General features: G+C 42.6%; 1 protein-coding gene across 2 annotated transcripts in view; it reads left to right on the top strand.

Annotated features, from left to right (window-relative positions):
- Nucleotides 1-19,684, top strand: part of LOC144753369 (cGMP-dependent protein kinase 2-like) — a 1,794,633-nt gene that overhangs the window by 1,129,434 nt on the left and 645,515 nt on the right. For both annotated transcript variants that reach the window (XM_078641085.1, XM_078641086.1), the window contains exon 8: nucleotides 1,209-1,277. In XM_078641085.1, the coding sequence (XP_078497211.1) occupies nucleotides 1,209-1,277 (69 nt within the window). The remainder of the gene's footprint in view (nucleotides 1-1,208; nucleotides 1,278-19,684) is intronic.

Here is a 19,684-nt window from a genome sequence, read left to right as displayed (position 1 = left end):
GGACCCTATACTTTTACTTTGTGAGCACGGAGAGGGGACTGCTTCTTCTTCCCCAGGCTTGCACAATTGTGAATTTGTCAGAAATGACTAAAAATGTGTCAGGCTAAGATGTCAAGAAGGTAGCCTTAGCACAATCCCTAGCTGTCTGTAATAGTGTTGTACCCAATTTTACCATAGCATCCTGTAAGCTAATGGATGTGAGCGTTGGACTCAAGTTTTAACAAAGATAGTATTGGCTGGTCTGGACAGCAAAAAAGCTCCCTGGCTACTCTTCCCTCCTCCTCAACGTCAAAGATATTCCAGACTTTTTGAGAGAGCAACAGACAGGAACACCCAGGATCTAGAAGAGCTAGGGAGTTCAGCAAGCATCCTGAGAGACAAAGCAAAGGTATAGCACATAGTTAAGTGGTAATCTCTAGGTTGCACCAGCAGTCAATGATATATTCCCTAATCATAGCTCTCTGGTGTCGATGTTACGGATGGCTTGCAGAGTTTGGCATCTGAAATTCTCCAAGCAACTTGCGGGAATCGTTTTTTCCTCAGTGTCTGGATTTAAACGTTGAAAAGCAGCCCCTCATCACAGAACCTAAAATAAAATATTCCAATTCAGTTTCCGTATTTGGAAATGTTATTTCCAAGTCTACATACAGCTCAACTGAATGTAAAGTAAATAGTTGAAACCAATCAAAAATACATAATATTGAGAATATTAATTTAGGAGACACTCGGCTGTGGTTATAATCACGCCTTTGGAAGGACAACACCCAAAACAGTGCCATAAGTCTCACAACATGCTGGGAGAAGTACGTCTCAAACTAAATGGGGCACACTGTGGCAAAAATGGGGTTCTTAAAACCTTACTGCCCAACTGAATACTTAGCATTTTTGGTTGTATTTGCAAATATGCCACCGCCGCCTAGTGATGTTAACAAAAACATGTCCACGTTGTTCGCAGGGTAGTTAGAGCAGTGGCATCCTTCCAGGGCGGATGTTGCTTCATCCAGGAAATAAATGTTCCTTTTCCTTTAAGCCCTGTGTGTTTTATTCTCTCCTCTGTGTGCTGATTCCTGCCTTGCCTTTCATCCAGATTTACAGTGTGCACCTTTACTTTCTCGCTTAGGGAATAAAACGTACTTTGATGTATATTCAATTTCTTCAAGCAATTAAAGCCATAACACAATCTTTGTAACACTTGTTTTATTTTGCAGTGAGGATGTTCGCTCTGCCAATATTGTGGCTGAAGAAGATGACACACAGTGCCTTGTGATTGACAGAGAGTAAGTATGAGGAGTGACTGCCCAACATCACAGCTTAGTAGTGTGGTGCCCCTTCATTCAAAAGATCAGTGCTAAACCTTAGCGAGACCCTAGCTATTCATCGACTGTGTCCCTAGGCCTGTGGTTTAAAGGCGTTAGGTTTGTGAAAACGTGGTTTATGCTCCACCTGTTCTTGTTCGTTTCACTCCGCATTAAGCATCGTGTTTTGAAGCTTGCGAATAATACTTATTGTTAGAGACTGTGTTCAGCTTGCCAGAAAACTATTCATATATTAATTTAGTATTCATTGATTTACTTATTTATTTGATTGTTTTCATAGAGCACGTACATGGCCAGAAGGACTAGTGAACTTTACCTAGATCGCAGCATAGTGCGTAAAAACAGAACCAAATCGCAGTCTACAGTGAGAGCCGCAGACATGTCTGGGTCCCAATATAGGAATCAGGAACTTGGAGTGTGCTAAAGCTATGTGGTTCACCAGAGACATGTGTCAATTTAAGGCAATTGTGTTCGATCCGTTAGTCCCTACATCACCAGGGGCCAGATGTACCAAAAAGTCAGTTTGCGATTTCCTAATTGTGAATTTTTGCAATCGCAAGAAGCTATGCACAACAGTGTCTCAGACACTGTTTGCGATTTCCAATGAGTCACAAATGGACCTGCCACATCAACATTCACGAGGCAGGTCAATTTGGGACCTATTGGAAGTGACTACAATCACAGGTATTGTGGCCTCCTGGGGTCAGCAGACCACCATGTCTGTGATTGCTTTTTGAATAAAGCAATATTATTTTTTGTAATGCAGTCCCTTTTGCATTACAAAAATAAAAATAAAAAGTTTTCTATTAATTTTATACGAGTAGGCAGTGGTCCGTGGGACAGCTGCCTGCTCTTAAAAAATGTTTTCACGCACATTCACAAAGCAGAAGTGATCCCTTGGGGACCCCTTCCTGGTTGAGAATGGGTTACCGCCTCCTCTACTGAGTCAGCAAATTTTGAATGTTTTACGACCGCATTTCGGTCGCAAAACATTCATACATACCATCGCTAATCCATATTAGGAAGGGATATCCTGAGCATTCACCTTTCAAATACCGAATCGCAAAAGCAAAAAGCACTTTGGTAACAAGTTACCGAGTCGCACTTTTGGCCAGATGTACATAGACTTGCGTTTGGGATTTCCTAATCGCGATTGTTTGTGAATCACTATTAGGAAATCGCAAACAGCTATATATAACAGTGTGTTTTACACTCACAGGGATGGTGGCCTGCTGGGGGCAGCGGAACACCATGTCTGTGACTGCTTTTAAAAAAATATATATATATTTTGAAATGCAGCCTATTTTCCTCAAAGGAAAACGAGATGCATTTAAAAAAGAAACATGAAAAGTTTCCTTTTCATTTATTAAGATTAGGCAGGGCTCAGTGGGACTTTGGGAGTCGTACCTGAGCAAGGACAAGGTGCTGCAGGTGGGTTGCAGGAAATGTATTGCTCCACTTAAATATGAAATGAGAGAGGTGAAAGTAGTGAGAACTACCCTTTGCATATATTTACCATCTTTGAGTATGATGTACTTTGCTGCCCTTTTTTTTGTAAAGAATGCTTTTACATGGCCAATATGGGGGAAAATATTGCTATAGAAGATGTGAAGATAGCCTTTGATACTATTGCCCATTCTGTACATTCAGTAAATTTACGACAGCAGCAATTTCAGACTCTTTGTATACTTTATTATATCCCGGAGAGTATTGTAAGATGGTCTCAAGGGGGTCGCACAGGGAGGGGTCTATGGAGGGATGCGCTGTAATTGCCCCAAATGTTTGCTATATGCAGCCGATATTACCCATATGTTTGTAACGTGTCCTGCTTTAAGTCTTTTTTGGGATAAGATGTCAGCAGCAATCAAACTCAGACTTCGGGTTAAATTCATATTTACAACAGCTGAAAAGATGCTAGGACATAAGGAAGACAGTGGTAGGTGTAGGTCTATAACAGCAATTATGTTAGTTGCTGCCCGGCTGGCGGTAGCTGGAGCTTGGATCTCTCCCAAACCCCCCACTGTGATGGAATGGTGGTTAATTGTTAAAGAAACGGGGGAAAGGGAGAATGTGTTAGCTAAAGTGAGGGGTATCCAGGCCCTGCGAAAATACAGGTCCATATGGGGCTGTTTGGAAGAGCTGTATGGCTAATAGTGGGGGGAATCTTAGTCGTTGTTTCTTTGTGATCCTTCAGATATTTGTTGGCTTATAACCTTTTCTAAATGTATGTTTATATTTACAGACTTTCATATGTATACTTGGTTGTTAATACCTCAGTAGAATTCCCACCTTCTATTATTTTATTTTTTTGTGCTTTCCTTTTTACTGTACTCCTTTTTGACAATAAAAAACTTTTAAAAAAATAAAACAATTCCATGGCCAATATGGGAGGAACTCAGGTGCTGTTTTAAGGTCTGAAGGGATGCTGAAAATGTTTAGCGGCAAAGTCTCAGTAAAAATGATCTGCAATGTTCTGATGTCTTACTTTTCTTGTGGTGTTTCATATTATATGTTCTACCAATAGAAGCAGGACCAGAAAGAAGCGTCAAATGTCATTGTACATAACAGATTTACTGTGCCTCTGCACATGACTGTCATCTGAGGCAAAACTGCTTGATTTAATCAGTTACAAAATAAAAATCTAATTTCATTCATTCATCTCTGGGCAGTTGTTTTTGTGACACAGAAGCCTTGACTTGCAGTCTTTTTATGGTTCCCATGAAATTTGATGCTAAGGACTATATATATATAACTTTTTCATATAACGATTGCCTAATTACAATTATTTGTGAACCGAAGTTAGGTAAATGCTATTTGAATGTATGAAACTCCATGAGTTTCATTAAGCATTTCCTAATGGGTCGCAAATCGACCATCCTCATTAATATTAATGAGGCAGGTCTAAATGTGCGACTAATTAGGAATCACTAAAATCACAGGGATGGTGGCCTTTCTGAATCAGCATACCACCATGTCTGTGATTGAAGCAATCATTTTTTTTTTTAACGGAGCCCGTTTTCCTTAATGGAAAACAGCAGGTTGCGTTTGAAAAAGAAAAACGAAAAGTTTTCTTTTCATTTTTTAAGAGCAGGTAATGGTCCATGGGACCACTACCTGATAATTTTTTTTACTTCACGAATGGGTTATCACCGACTTCAAGTAGGTGGTAAAATGCAAATGTATTGCGACTGCATTTCAGTCGCAAAACATTCCTACATACCAATACAATTCAGTATTAGGAAGAAACGCCACAAACCTTCCTGATCCTAATGCTGGATTTGAATGTATTCGCCATTCCAAATTGCAATTCAGTAACTTGTTACCAAATCGCAAATTGGAGTTCATGCATACCAAAAAGCATTTACCAATCGTAAATCCCCGATTTTGCTGTAAAATGCATGATAGATGTAGCTCTTAATCATTTGAGGGGCTTCTGCAAGGCAGGGCAGAAGCGTTACTCGGTTTTTAAACACAGTGTAATATACTTCCCATTTTGATAAACGGATTTGGGGAATAAGCAGTGAATTGGTGCGGATCGTGCCAGTGATATGCACTAGTTTGACACCTTCGTGCAGGAGACTGTGATATAATAATACAGATAACATACAATTTCCTGGCTCATGTAGTGTGGAACTGTATTTTTACATATCCAATGCCAAGAACAAGCTGTACGTCCAGAATATCTTAGTGCTGTGTCTGATTACTTCTTGGAATCTGAAAAAAAACACATGGCCCAATTTTCATGCCATTAAAGGTAAGGTACTGGGGCCAGTTTAAAAGGAAAAAGTCCTTAGACATTATCAACCTAAAAGCTCTATTCTTATATCTCTAAGCTATGATCCTTCAAAATCAGACAGCCACCGTTAATAAGAGGCATGAATGCAGTGCAGTCTCCAAGGCACAGATCACAAGTTAATTTCCAATAATAATGAAAGGGAAGTGCGTACGAACTGCGGGGCATATTACCAACGATTAGCGATATTTATCGCTAACGAGGCTTAGCAACGAATTTTTTAACGCTAAGCATCGCCGGAAATTATCGCAGAGATAACTTGCTATTAGCAAGGTTCATCTCAGAAGTGATAAAAATCCTTGCGCTAACTGCCAAATGAGAGATTATCGCTGGAAAACCAACGATAATCTCTCGAAGTTTGGTGTTAGCTTGATAATTGGGGCTCACAAACTTAGCCATGACATCCACCTTCCATAGGATATCATGGCTAAGTCAGGAAAATACCAGGTGTAAAAAAAGCAGCGCTAACAGCAGTTAGCGCTGCTTTTTTTTATCACTAACAGGGTTAGCGAAATCCTTGATAATAGGAGAAATGTCGCTTAACAACATTTCTCCTATTATTTTTCTGTGGAACGCCCCCTTGGCATCTCATTAGAGATGCAAGGGGAAGCGTAGAGAAAAAGGGTGCTAACATGCGAATTTGCGTGTTAGCACCCTGTTGCTGATAGGGAGATCATTTTTTCTCCGCTTTCTTGGCTTTTAAAGCCAAAAAAGCGGAGATAAAACCCTTGATAATATGTTGTACTACACAGCCACATTTCGGAAGAACTAACTCAATTGGCTCAGAAAAATTCAAGTTTATTTTCAAATAAGATTATATTTCTGATTGCAGAGCTAGCCAATTACACTAGTTTACTATTGACTTTGCAAGTAATGCAGAACCTGTTGTACATGCTTCCAAGGACAGAGCCAGCGGCGGCTGGTGACATGTGAAGATGATGGGGCGTAAATGTTGGGTATGACTTTTATGTAGCGAGCAAAGTGAGCAAGTAAAATGGACAAACATGGGGTCCAGGGTGGGTCTTCTGAGAATTTTTTTTTAAATAAGATTGGCAAATGGTGCATTTTAAAGCAAATGAATTTAGTGCTGAAAAGCAAGGCTTATAAAGCTTATATAGACTTGAAGTATTAAACACAATAAAATCTGAATTATATATTTCTGCATTTATGTGTTTACCTGTTACTGTAATGTGCAAATTGTACAGCGCGCCAACTTCAGCCCTAGAAAAGTGTGTGCTTGCCCAGTGTCTTGCGCTGCATGTGGCATCAAATTTGGAAGAAAATGCTCTAACCAAGCTTTGGGAAGCACCCACCACGGCTGGCTGCAATTAGTCATGTAGAAAATGTGCAGACAGGTCTTTAAGTGGGATGAAAAGTGTGGGGGCTCTCGAAAAGGGTAAACATAAAATAGATTTCTGTGATCCCCGTAGTGTGCCACCCAATCGGTATTATGTTTTCTCTCTGAGATATTATTACATCCAGATATATAACACAACATATGGCATACACCTAAAATCTATCAGTATGCTAATGGTTGTTCACTGTTTAAAATAAATGGCTAACAACAAGGATTTGTTATAAATAATTCACATTGGAAATGTTTCAATTCTGAAATTGTGAGTCTGTGAATGAAATAGTATTGAGGCCTGTGGTGCGAGTTTTGGCCTTCAGTTATGTGTGCTTTATATTAGATAAATATGTCCTTTTTCACTGCATATCTCATCCACCTGCACATCTTCAATCGTCTTTCTTTCTTCCACTGCACCTTTTTTTCACTCTTCTCCAAACGCACTTCCACTCATCTCCCTCACATCCAACCATACACTGCACTCACTCACATATAAGCAATTTCTTTCCTTTTGCTTTTGCCTTGTACATATATTGAAATATTTACCTTCACACACGTTTTCGTAGAATTTCAATTACAACTGGAATACATAACCATTGTTCTGTGTACTCTACAGAGAGGCCAACCCACTGATAGGCACTTTGCTTTGGCTTCAGCCTCAGCATCAGAGGTCTCAGTCAGAGCCCCTCATCAACACCTGTTACGACTCAAAGTATGCACAATGGAAGAATAATTCAATGCATGGAAAAAACTGCAGAAATATAATATGATAAAATAGCTAACACTATTGGGGAATGTAAGATTAAATAAAACATGAAAAAGAGAGGAACTAAATTGCTGAGATGCATTGCCTTTATATTTCTAACATTTATTATTCACAAATCAATAAATATTTTAGCATTAATGTTGGTGGCATGAAGATAGGACCAGTTTTATCCCCATACAACAGATAACTGTCTTTTACTTTAAGCACATATTTCTTACTTTGTGCATGACTTGGATATTTGGATCAACTTCGCAAGAGAACGAAAACCCTGCTTGTCTTTTGGATCAATATCACGGGGGAACAAATACAGCAGTTCTACTTCTAAAGGGCCCAGGGACATGAACCAAGGGCCTGGGGTGTCACAGTTAGGGAGGTTAGCTTGACCTGGGTTTCAGCACAATATACATAATGTAAGATTATAATTATATCACTTCCCATTACTGAGGACAAGGCACCAAATCACACATGCTTGCTTGATGAATGGGAAAGTGTGGGATACATGCTTGTGACTGACATATGGCTGCCCTCGCACAAAGGTGGAGACTCCGATGCCTGAAACTGTGATGCTGAAAGCGTCACTGGCCTATAGTAGCTACTACCATAGACTACAATGGAAATTAAGGGCTTTAGAATAGTAAGCTGTGTGTCGTGCATCGTGGGTTGTTAATCACAGTTTTGAAAGTTGATTTACTGCCTGTCTTCTGTCTCCTGCTTCATAGCGAGGTGGGGCAGGCAGCTTGGGACAGACAGCCAGACTTAAATACATCAATTTGTTTAGAGATACAATTGAATCTCCAAATTAATCGATTTATTTAACATTTTTGCAGGAATGTGTAAGAATTTCTGTTGGCACTGCCCCGGAGTCCAAATGGAGAAACTGCCCATGGCTGTAGCATCCATTCAGTGCTCTCTTTCATCTTCCCAGTGGTTTGTAGTTTTGGGTGCTGCTTTGACCAGACAATACCCTATGCCCCATTCATAAACCGTCTGCTTTGTGGGCTGATTTGAGTACTCTGTCCAGAGTGGAGTCTTGTTTTCAGTCAGACCCTATATCTTCCAGGCAGAAGCAGTATTGGAGAAACTCTGTGCCTGCTAAGCACAACCGCTGACCAAAGAACAGGAAGAAGGGGCCAGAAAAAAGAGTGTACAACCTACATTTCTGTGTTTTTCAATGATCAGTGGGGCGGTTTCTAGGCATAATGACATGACTATGTCGCATTGTGCCATCTGCTGAGGGAATATGGAGGGAAGAAACACCACAGGTAGACTAAAACAGCCCTGGCATGAAAGAGGCTTGAAATGTATACCTTTTAGGTCCCAGCACACATAGCTCTTTCGGTGAGCCCCTTGCTCTTGATTGGATGGCTTCTATCTAATTTGTCTCCTCTTGACTTGATGACTTGCCTCCCTATTTTTGTGTTCATCCCACCCAGGGGCATCTGATTGATTGACTTGTATCCTTCTTCTGCTCACTTTGCTTTTATTTAGGACGCTACTTTCCTTCCGCTATCGTCCATATGCTGCTTTCCACCTTCGCTTTGACCCACCCTTATTCCACCCTCTAACAGTGTTGCATTCCTCTTTCCACAAATATGTCTGTTACTTCATTGCATTTCAGAGAATAGCACCCCCTTGGCTGGGTGTCTGCCCAATGCACAACGTAATATCCGTTGATTTACATTAAGTCAGTTTGAGACAGGTGAATCCTTTTTCATGAATTGAATTCCTTCACTTTGAATGTTGTTTGTAATCCACATAGATTTGAACTGAAAACAGTAAAACTGAAAACTCCAAGTTATATTCCAAATATGTAGTCTCCAAATTAGTTGTTCCAATGCATTTCGGGCTACTGGGAGCCCTTCATCAGGGGAATATTAAACTCTGGTGTTGCTAACGCGACAAGTTCAAGGCTCAATCCTCGCTCGGTGATTCATGCGCGCACAACTTAACAAAATTGGAAGTGAGAGTAAAAGTTATTTTTTTGAATCCAGGTGTGCATGGACCACTATCTTACTTCATTGCACTGCCCCATCCATTGTTTCTAAATATCCCCCTCATGCACCCCAGTACCTCGGTAGCTCCCCTGCTCCCTTTCACTTTGTTTGTTGAGTCCTTCTCTTATCCCTCTCCCACTATACTTTGTTTTTAATCTTTTTTATATGGCCACAGCGGTAGTGGCAACATCCATGTAAAAATGGGTTTTTACACATTTCAAGTTCACAAGGTCAGGCACCAAGAAATGGGTTGTGATACTTGATCAAACTCACTCAAAAATAGCACTAGGGATGCACGCACATTTATAATGACCATCATTGGAGGGGCGTGTTTAAACATTACAAATTACTTCCAAGATGGCTGCTGTGAATGCATGCACATTCATTGCACATAGTTTAATGCATTTGTGATGCATTAGCCAACCCATTCAAAGATGTGCCCTGTGGTTGTGCATGCACACAAAGTGGCCATCTAACAAAAACAAACATTGGCAACAGCACGTTTCACTGCAGATATCTATTGGCTTTGCCAATGTTTGTTTCGATTTTGATACATGTTTACTTGAGAGACCTAATGACCACATAAATGTTTTTTGTTGTTAAACACTTTTTACACTGTGAACATAGCACAACAAGCATTAACTATTGATACTTTCAGTATTTTAGCACGTATTATTATGAATATCTGCTGAATTTATGAATAAACCTGTGGCTCATTTAAACACTACAGCGAGCTATTAGCTTTTAATTCTTAGCCATGCAAATAGATCTTACTGTAACACAATACACTAATAATTTATCTTGCTTGAAATTAAAAATAATAACCATTAAATAGGATGGTGTTGGCCTTGATGGAACTTAAAATTGCGACCTACAGATCTCAGATGTCAGCAGTGATTTTCAACTCACTGAGTGAGCATGTCAGCTTTAAACATGCCTAATTTTATAATAGGTTATACAGCAATGCCAAGTTTCCCAGATCCATGTGTAATGAGCTGCTCCTGTCTATTTTTTTCTTTGAATTCTAGGGCTTGTGGTCTCGATTATTCAATTAGAACCTGATTAAAAGTGTGGACTGAAACAACATTTCATGCATGGATCTGGGAAACTTGGCAGCCATGTTTATGGATATTCCCAAATAAATGACTTAAAAAACACACAAGTCAGCTGCAAAGGTAGCTGCCAAGAGTGACATGGCCAAAATCCCTTGGCGTTTAATAATGCATAATTATCAACCTCTCGGAATCCTCTCATACTGAAATGACTGTCCACCTTGACATACCTTCAAAGTGCTTTGAACTGAATGACAATTAAGGTTATTATTCTATTTCCAGATTGCAGGTTCCAATATCAGTAATATAGTTCAGTTGATTTATTTACTATCTCATAATATGTTATTAGATGTGGCATGATTCTATGTACCTTGCAGCTCTCGTGTTACAATCCCAGAAACATACCTGAGCAGTTTAAGGGCCGGTTGAAAAGATGTGTGTGAGTAATAAGTAATATAAAACTCAGAAGTATTCGACATTAAAGCGATGGTTGAACCTTACAAATAAGAGTAAAGAACTACAAGAAGCCAAAACCTAGGTTGTTTGTTATGCTCTCATAACTTTGATGTGCAAAACAGTTCACTCAGCAACCATGTATCTGTATATCCACTTTGAATAATGTGTCTAAAATATATCAGTACGGTTCTAAAATAATCTGAGGGGGTACCCCTGAGCTCCACACAGTCAATAAGTTGTGTAAATTCCACGAGTTCCAACCACTCCAACTGATAAATCTGAGGCCGGTGCTATTCAATGTTCGTGCATCCAATGCATAGTCATGATTCCATTCCATGACCCTTTAGTCCATTATTAAACTTTACACTTTATTTCTTTCTTCCAAGTTCCTGCGTCCTCCATTTGTGATAGTGTGTACATCTTTTGCTTCCTCCTACTTTCCGCTGTATTTATTTTTCTCTCTCCTGCTCCTGGTCAATGTTTGACAAGAAAGAATATGTGCCGGTCCACAACAATGAGTGGTAGTGGGTTCCACTGGCAACCACTGGGTCAAATTAAGTATTGGCTCCATTTATAGTAACATTTCAATCCAACACCACTTTGACTAGTGTCTGGTCTCATCCACATAAACGAACAACGTTCGAACTAAATAACCCCACCCCCAAATTCTTGGAGGAGAACACTCAAACACCGCTCCAAACTAAATTTCACTAGGTTGTTGATCAATGTTGCTGCCCTAATGTGATTAAAAATGCTCGGTTTCCTACTGTATTTTGTAAAGTTTTCATATGGTGGGCCCTCAAACACCCCAGAGTTTCCATTGAGAAAGCCATGTTGCTACTGTTTCTTTTGTAGTGTGTGAGTCATACATGAAGTATATATGATGGCATAGAAAGTGTGGGGGTTGGTGACGTAATTATCAGAGAGAGCTTGAGACAGCAGAGAGCTGTTAAGGGACTACCAAGAGTATTTGGCATAGAGGTTAAGGGGCACAGGAATGGCAAGGAAGCAGAAAGTGGGTGCAGAGGTATTGTAGGTGGCATTGCAGGGAGGGTGAGTTGCACAGCTTGAGTGAGGGTGTGCAGATTAGATGAAGGCAGAGCAGGTGGGAGGTGAACACAGTACATAGTTGATGAGAGGCTCCTTGCACAGAGAGGGTAAAAGTGCACGAACTGGATAAGTACATAGAATATACATGGAACAGAATATGAAAGCGGGCATCTGGAGGCAGAAACTGAGTGAGTGATAATGAGTGAGTAATAAAGGAGAGTACATAAGAAGAAGGCACATAGTGTTTGAGTTACCACATTGTAAATGAGGTGACACACTAAACATACCACTCAGTCTGTTGAGTCTCCTAAGAGGATAACATCAGATATTGTGAAGGATTATCTACTGAAGTTAACAAAGTGACAAATGTTTGAAGCTTGATGTTTGTTTGCAAAAAACATGATCCAATTAAAGTCTATATCAGGCACCTCACGTGTTTTCATGGAGATCAAGGAGTCCAAGGAAGACGATCTCCCTCCAAATGAGTGTGGTTTGAAAGTTATACCAACTGATCGGGGCACAGAGTGGGTGTGGTAACACAGATCTCATTAAATGACAGATAGTAAGTGTAAAAGGATGCAAAAAGGGTAAGGTGACACAGTGCAGATGAGTGTGAGGATGCAGACAGTGTGGAGAGTGAAAAAAGATGACTAAAGTAGTTGGTGAGCATCTATAGGTTTTGCAAAACTGCAGAATTAATGAAAGCGAAGCAACAAGAACAATGCATTCCAGCCTTAAAACGTCAAATAGCGTATAATTGGTGCCATGTAGCTGTGGGTTAGAGGTTTATGGACTATGGAGTGCAAGAAGTAGTCTCAACTTTGTTATTCTCCATAGGACATTTTTGGGCCAATGAGGGACATCCTAAACAATGGAACAAGAAGCAGACAGCACAATGCATTTAGAGGCTCTTCTGCAGTGGTCTTTACCTTGGTGTTAGATTTGTAATACGAGTTAGCCACATACCAAAGACAGTGTGTCCTAGCGTCACCTCTATTAGTGCTTCCTGACTGTGGGAGACTAGGATCTGCTTACTATGGTTGCCCCCACTTTTTGCTGTGTTTCACTGATTTATGGACTTTAGTCTGTCTGGAGCCCTGCTAACCAGCCTAGCTGCTTCCTCTCTAAACTGATTGCATGTACATTAGGTACACTCCATATTGGTTACTGGCTTACCCTTGTGAGTCCCTAGTATATGGTACCTTAGGTACCAAGGGCATAATTATCCCAGAGGCCTACCAGGGGCGGAAGCATGTAATATGCCACCCCTGGGAAGCCTTCCCAAATGACACCACAGGTCTGCTACTGCAGCCTGGGTAAGGTGGTGCTTGCTCCACTTACTTAGATATATTATACCTATATCTACCTTTTAAAACAGACACATATAAACCTATAAGTCATTCCTATGGCAGGCCTTGACAATCCTGGAGGCAGAGTGCTTGGTTTTGTGTGAGAGGGTGCCCTAGCATGAGCTGAGTCCCTCTGCAGCTTTCGGAATCCCTTCTCTATAGCTGTTCTTTGATACAGCCATACCATATACTCTTGAGTGCATTATAAACCCTGCGGTTAATGCCAACTTTGGAATGGCTCCATCAAAACATGTCGTGTTTGGTGTCAAACACTTTTGAATACTACCTGCCGCGCATTCCACCCTTCTAGAGCTAGAAGACATGTACACACCGGTTTACCCGGTAAAAGTTAAACAGAGCCCCAGCATCACAAAATGGATGCTGCTGCCACAGACATGAGTCTGATCTCCTGCTGCTGGATAAAACTCCGGCAGGGGAGGCCTGAACAATAGGTTTCCTGTCCAGGGAGGTGCTAGCACCTCCCCAGACAGGCTATAGTGTATTGGGGCAGGGTGGGTAAAATTCAGTGAATGCTTTTCAGACACTGCCTGGGGCACACAAGGTGCTCCATGCATTTCCCAGTTTAAACCGATTGCTGGGGCACTCAGCCCCAGCTCTGGCGTGAAACTGGACAAAGGAGAAGGGGTGTAACCAACCCCTCCCCTGGCCCTCCCATAGGTGGGGCCATAGAGTTAGTCCATCCCCTAATATAAGTATAGGAACCCAGTCCCTAGGACTTTGGATTACCCTGGACGAAACTCTGAAGAAGAAATCTTGGACCTTCGACATTTAATTTCGGCTGAAAGACCTCCCTTGGGGTAAAGGAGTGACTCCCTGTTCAAACAGGCACCAAAGAAGCATCTTTGCCGGTCTACATTTTCGAGGCTCCCGCCGGATCCCGAAGAATCTGCAACACAGGACACACAGACTTCCAGACGTCTCTGAAGCTGACACAAGTTCCCAGTAGAGCTGAGACCTGTAGCTGACACGAGAGACGTGGGACCGGAACTCCTGGACATCCTGTATTTTTGCATCTCCACCTACTTCCCAAAGTTTCCCAAAGTTGTGCATTGGGGTATTTGAAGCCCCTACCCCGAGCACCTTTTGCACCGTAGTATAGAGGCCAGCACTCAACGAGTGACCCGTGAGTCCCCTTTCTTCACCGCAGCTCGAGGCTCCTTCGCGGTTCCTAGTCCATTGGCTAGTTGGCCCCCACGAAAGACAATCCTTTGGTTCTTGAGCTTACCTGGTTACTCCAGATGTGCTCTGACTCCCCTTCAAAGGGTGAGTCCCACAGACCTTGCTGGTCTGCACCGAAGCCAATCTTGTCATCTTGCGTGGGTTGCTGTTGCCAAGGCTTGTTTGGTCCAATCTGGAATCCGACACTGCAGCACTCAATATCCTATATGGGACAGCTCAAATCCAGCTCCTGGTTGTCATTGATACCTCCATGGCTGAAGAGTCAAGCTTCACCTACTTCACTTGAAAGCACCCGACATCGGCTGGCATCTTCCTGTCGCCATCCTGGTCACTGGCTAGTGACCCAGACTCTGTCCCCTCTGCTTTCAGGTTCTTCACATCTCCGAACCCCCCTTGGAACCACCCGGAAACTTTTCCTCTGGTGGCCTGCAGCATTTCTTCGCAGCTCTCCATTGGAATCGACGACGAAACCTGACATCAAAAGACACCTATGCACCCGGCTTCCAAGGGTGAGGTAACACGAATACACCGGTGCTCCCATGGGTCTTGACTCTCGAAGTGTTCTAGTCTACAAGGGTTCAATCGTAGTTCACCTCTAAGTGTCCTTAATCTTTAAAATTGTAACTTGTTCGTTCTCCATAGAAAGTTACTGGTGAGTCCCAGCTGTGTTTAGACACTGCACACGTCCCCGTGGGTCTCCTGCGTCCCTACCTTGGGTGGTTCCTGGTTGCCCCAGCGGTTCTACAAGCCCTAGGCCTGTCTTCTATTCCTCATGTGGTTCTTATACCACTATTTTAGTATATGGTTTGTCAGGCCCCTAAGGCATAACATATACTGTGCAACTTATCGTATGCTAATTAAGTTTCTTGTATTGTACTTTTACCTCTAGCCTCATAAAGAGACCAGAGGGGTTGTGTTTAGAATAAATACATATATATTTGATATATACCTTGTATGGTGTGCTTTCATTTGATCATTCAAGAGATTATAGACTGGTAAAACTGGTAAAACAACTTCTTAACTCGCCTCTAAGTCTTAGCCTGAAGGCTGCTCTCCACGGCTACCACTAGGATAGCTTTCTATAAGGTTGACTTTAAACCTACCATCAATAAGGGCCATTTGGACTGGTGCAAGGTGCCCACTAGAATACTGGACAACATATGCCAGTCCAACTTCTCACAGGGGGCATTGCGTTCCACAGTCTGGCCACATTGTAAACAACTTTTCGGGGAAACTGCCAAGTGGAGATGGGTAGAGCGGAGGCATTTCTGAGGGAAATAAGGGGTGATAAGAGGTCTATTGACAGCTGGGCCACTACCCCAGAATGTCCTATGGGCTATGCACAGAAACTTAAATTTGACTCTGTCGGAGACAGGTAGCCAGTGTAGCGTTCTCTGGGCTGGTTTGGCTGAATTGATTTTCGGCACCCCCAGCAGCAATCTGACCACACAATTCTAAGTCACTTGGAGTTTCCTTAGCGTTGCAGTGGGTGCTCCAAGGTATAAGGAGTTTCCATAGTCCAAGAGTGATAGGACCAGGGTCTGTATCAGGATCCTCCTGGCACTTAGTGACAAGAGGAGGGAACTCTTGCACTGAAGTCTCATAGCGCCGAAACATGCTCCGGGTACTCTTACTGCTTGGTCTTTGAATTCAAGGGAGCTGCTCAGCCAAACACCCAGGCTTTCTATCTTAGTCTTTGGGGGAGAGACAGGTCCCAGGCAGTTAGGCCAGACTTGTTTGAGGTCCAGGCCGGAGGTGTTACCCAAAAGCATTCGTTTGGTCTTCCCCCGTTCAGTTTAAGGCAGGAGTGTTCAATCCATGAAGCCACATCTTCCAGGCAGGCTTCCAAGTCGGTAGAGGGGTTACAAGGGCTATTAATAGAGATTACCAGGTGGGTCTCATCTGCGTAGGTGATCATTTTTATCCCATAAGGCAAGATGATAACCGCCAGTGGCTGCATATACACATTAAATATTGTGGGACTCAGGGAGGATCCCTGAGGGACTCCACAACTGAGTCCCAAAACTTTAGAAGTAGCTACCCCTGAGAAAACCTGGAAGGTCCTGTTCTCTAGGTAGGACTGGATCCATTTAAGTGCCTCACCCAAGACACCTCTCCTCCTGAGTCTCTCCCCTCGTATGTCAAAGTTTACAGTGTCGAACGCTGAATTTAAATCTAGGAGGATGATGGCCACTGCACCCCCTTGATCGTGGATCAATTTGGATTCCTCCACCATGGCCAGCAGTGCAGTTTCTCTGCCATGAAGAGGCCAGAAGCCTGTTTGTGTGGCATGCAGAAGGCTGTTAGTTTCCCAAAATTCTGAGATGGCTGACTTAACATGCTTCTCTAGTGCTTTAATGATCACTGGAAACAGAGATATAGGGCGATAGTTACCCAAATCATCTGAATCCAGTTTTTTTTTAATAGAGCCTTCACCATGGCATGCTTCCAAGGTGTCGGGACAAAGCCAATAGCCATGCATTGAATCATTATTTTAAGCATGTGGGGAAGTATCACTTTTCCTGCTTTGTATAGTACATGGGGTGGTGCTGGATCTAGGGAGGAGCCAGACTTTATCTGGTGAAACTGTTCCAAGAGCCTGGTTAGAGCCACCAACAACACCTCTAGCAATACCACCGGCAATACCACCACCAATACCACCACAGCCACCAATACCACCACCACCAATACCACTACCACCAATACTATCACCACCACCAATATCACCAATACCACCACCACCACCAATACTACCAATACCGATATCACCACCACCAATACCACCACCAATATCACTAATATCAATACCACCACTACCAATGCCACCACCAATATCACCACCACCACCAATACCAGTACCATCAACATCAATACCAATGCCACCACCAATACCAATACCACCACCACCAATACCAATACCGCCACCACCTATACCACCAATGCCACCACCACCAATACCACCACCACCAATACCACCCCACCATCAAAACCAACACCACCACCACCAATTTCAGTAGCACCACTTCAGCGCCTCTCGCTCACTGGTAATAGCAGGGGCACTGTACGAGGGAGGAGCTGCAGCCGAGACCATCCCCCCCCTCCATGCCTGCCATAAAGCACAGCCAGCCCTGCACCAGGGGGTGAAGTCAGGACCCTACTACAGATGGAGTATTTATTATTAGGCCAAAGATAGCAATGACATTACTCAATGCCACACTGCACACTCAAATCACGGGGAGGGCAGGAAATAGCCCCCCTCCAACTCAAACTCCTGAGCAGCGACAGTGTAATCACAGAGCGAAAGGTGTTGGAGCGCTTTGTTAGTGTTTATAGCTCAGATCATGTGTAACTCTTACTTCACTTTTTGTGTCTGTGTAATTTATAACACTTATTCATCTTCTTCACTGCAGTATTTATCACTACTTTGAAGACGTTGCAGGTCGGTCTCTTCCTCTGATATTTACAATCTAACAAGCAGCAGAGAAGGCCCTTTATTGCAAATGCAAATAGGTCTCACATTTGCGAGAGTTTGAGCTATTAGTATTGTAAATGACAGTGCCTTTTATTTATGTTTTAAAGCCCAAAATATAAATAAAAGGCATTCTCATTTACAGTGTCAATAGCTCAAACTCACATGAATGCGAGACCTATTGCATTTCAAATGCATGTTATATTCGGTTTTTAGCTCTTGAAACTAAGTGTGTACATGCAAGTATAATTTGTATTGAACAATGCAGTAGGTATTTCATACAACGAGGGTAGGCCTCACAGAAAGTGTCAAGGCATTCTACAGTTGGTGGCCCTTTCTTAAGAAAGCCCGATACAATCTGCTAATGCACCTGGTTTATTACACAAATCCCCACACCTAATGTTGGTCTCTTGAGGTACAGTTTGATATTTAAAAAATCTCCAGTGATCCATATGAGATTACATTATCAAACCACTAAGAAAAAGTGTAGGATTCTCTATTGTATTTTATTAGATCGTATAATCTAAAAAGCACCTTCAATGTTTAACAATTTGTGCTCCATCGCGCGAATGCACTAGCATCTTATAGGTCAGGTTGAGTGAACGTGTTTGCTCCATAACTAGAAAACCAAGAGGTAGGTTTACTAATATTTCACATCGCAGCTACCAAATTAGCTGCTCTGCTTGTGCAAGGGAGGAAACACAGTGCAGAGCCATATCTAGTAGAACTGGCCTGTTGCTGCGGGGAACACCCATCGCAGCGCATGCGTCGCATCGCATGCATATAAGTCGCGTGCTGTCACAACGCACGCGACGTTACGACGCGTGCGTTCACTACGCACGACGTTACATTGCGGGTGCCATTACATCGCAGGCGCTTTTAGAACGCAGGTGCTGGAACCCGGACGGTGGGGAGATAACGCTGGAAACACGACGAGAGACAGGTAAGGTTGAGTGTTAGGCTTTAGGGCCGTAGTGGAGGTGACACTTTTAGGGGAGTTTATGGGGAGTTTAGTGGAGGGGAGGATTTTAGGCTTTAGGGCTTAGGGTTAAAAGTAGTATATGGTTGTGTTTTAGGCTTTAGGGTTTGGGCTTAGGGTTAAGAGTAGTATATGGGAGTGTTTTAGGCTTTAGGATTAGGGCTTAGGGTTAAGAGTAGTATATGGGAGTGTTTTAGGCTTTAGGGTTAGGGCTTAGGGTTACAAGTCGAATATGGGAGTGTTTTAGGCTTTAGAGTTAGAGCTTAGGGTCAGGAGTCGTATATGGTACTGTTTTAGGCTTTAGGGTTAGGAGTCGTATATGGAACTGTTTTAGGCTTTAGGGTTACGGTTATTGTATGGTACTGTTTTGCCTTTGCTGTTTACACCTTAGGGTTGTTAGTGTGTGGTACTGTTTTGCCTTTACTGTTTACACCTTCGGGTTGAGGGAAGTGTCAGGGCGTTGTACTCTATTTGGCGGGGCCATTACCGAGAATTTTGTGGTGTTATGTTATGTTATGTTATTGGTTTTTATTGTGCGCACAGCTACTCCAGCTAAGGAGCGTCCTGGCGCATTTGACAAGGAAGTGCCTAAAAAACATAACACAACTAAAAAAGAGAACCAGGGAAGAACACTCTAAAATACATAACACATGCTAGGGGTTAGAGACTAAAACAGGAATGTTTTCAAGGCTTTCCTAAAATCCATTAGATCCTCTAACAGGCGCAATTCCACCGGGAGAGAGTTCCAGGCTGATGCCGCCTTTACACCAAAGGAGCGGCCGCCCATGCGGCACAGCCTGTATCTGGGGACTACAACCAGGGCCTGGCCCTGGGAGCGAAGAGTGCGAGTAGGGACATAAAGGGAAACAGAGCCAGACAAGATTTCAGGGCCTATGCCTCTCAAGATCTTAA

The sequence above is a fragment of the Lissotriton helveticus genome, chromosome 5_1 (assembly GCF_964261635.1).
Source record: "Lissotriton helveticus chromosome 5_1, aLisHel1.1, whole genome shotgun sequence".
Classification (NCBI taxonomy): Eukaryota; Metazoa; Chordata; class Amphibia; order Caudata; family Salamandridae; genus Lissotriton; species Lissotriton helveticus.
Note: the sequence above shows the minus strand (reverse complement) of the source record. Positions and strands in the feature narration are given on the sequence as shown.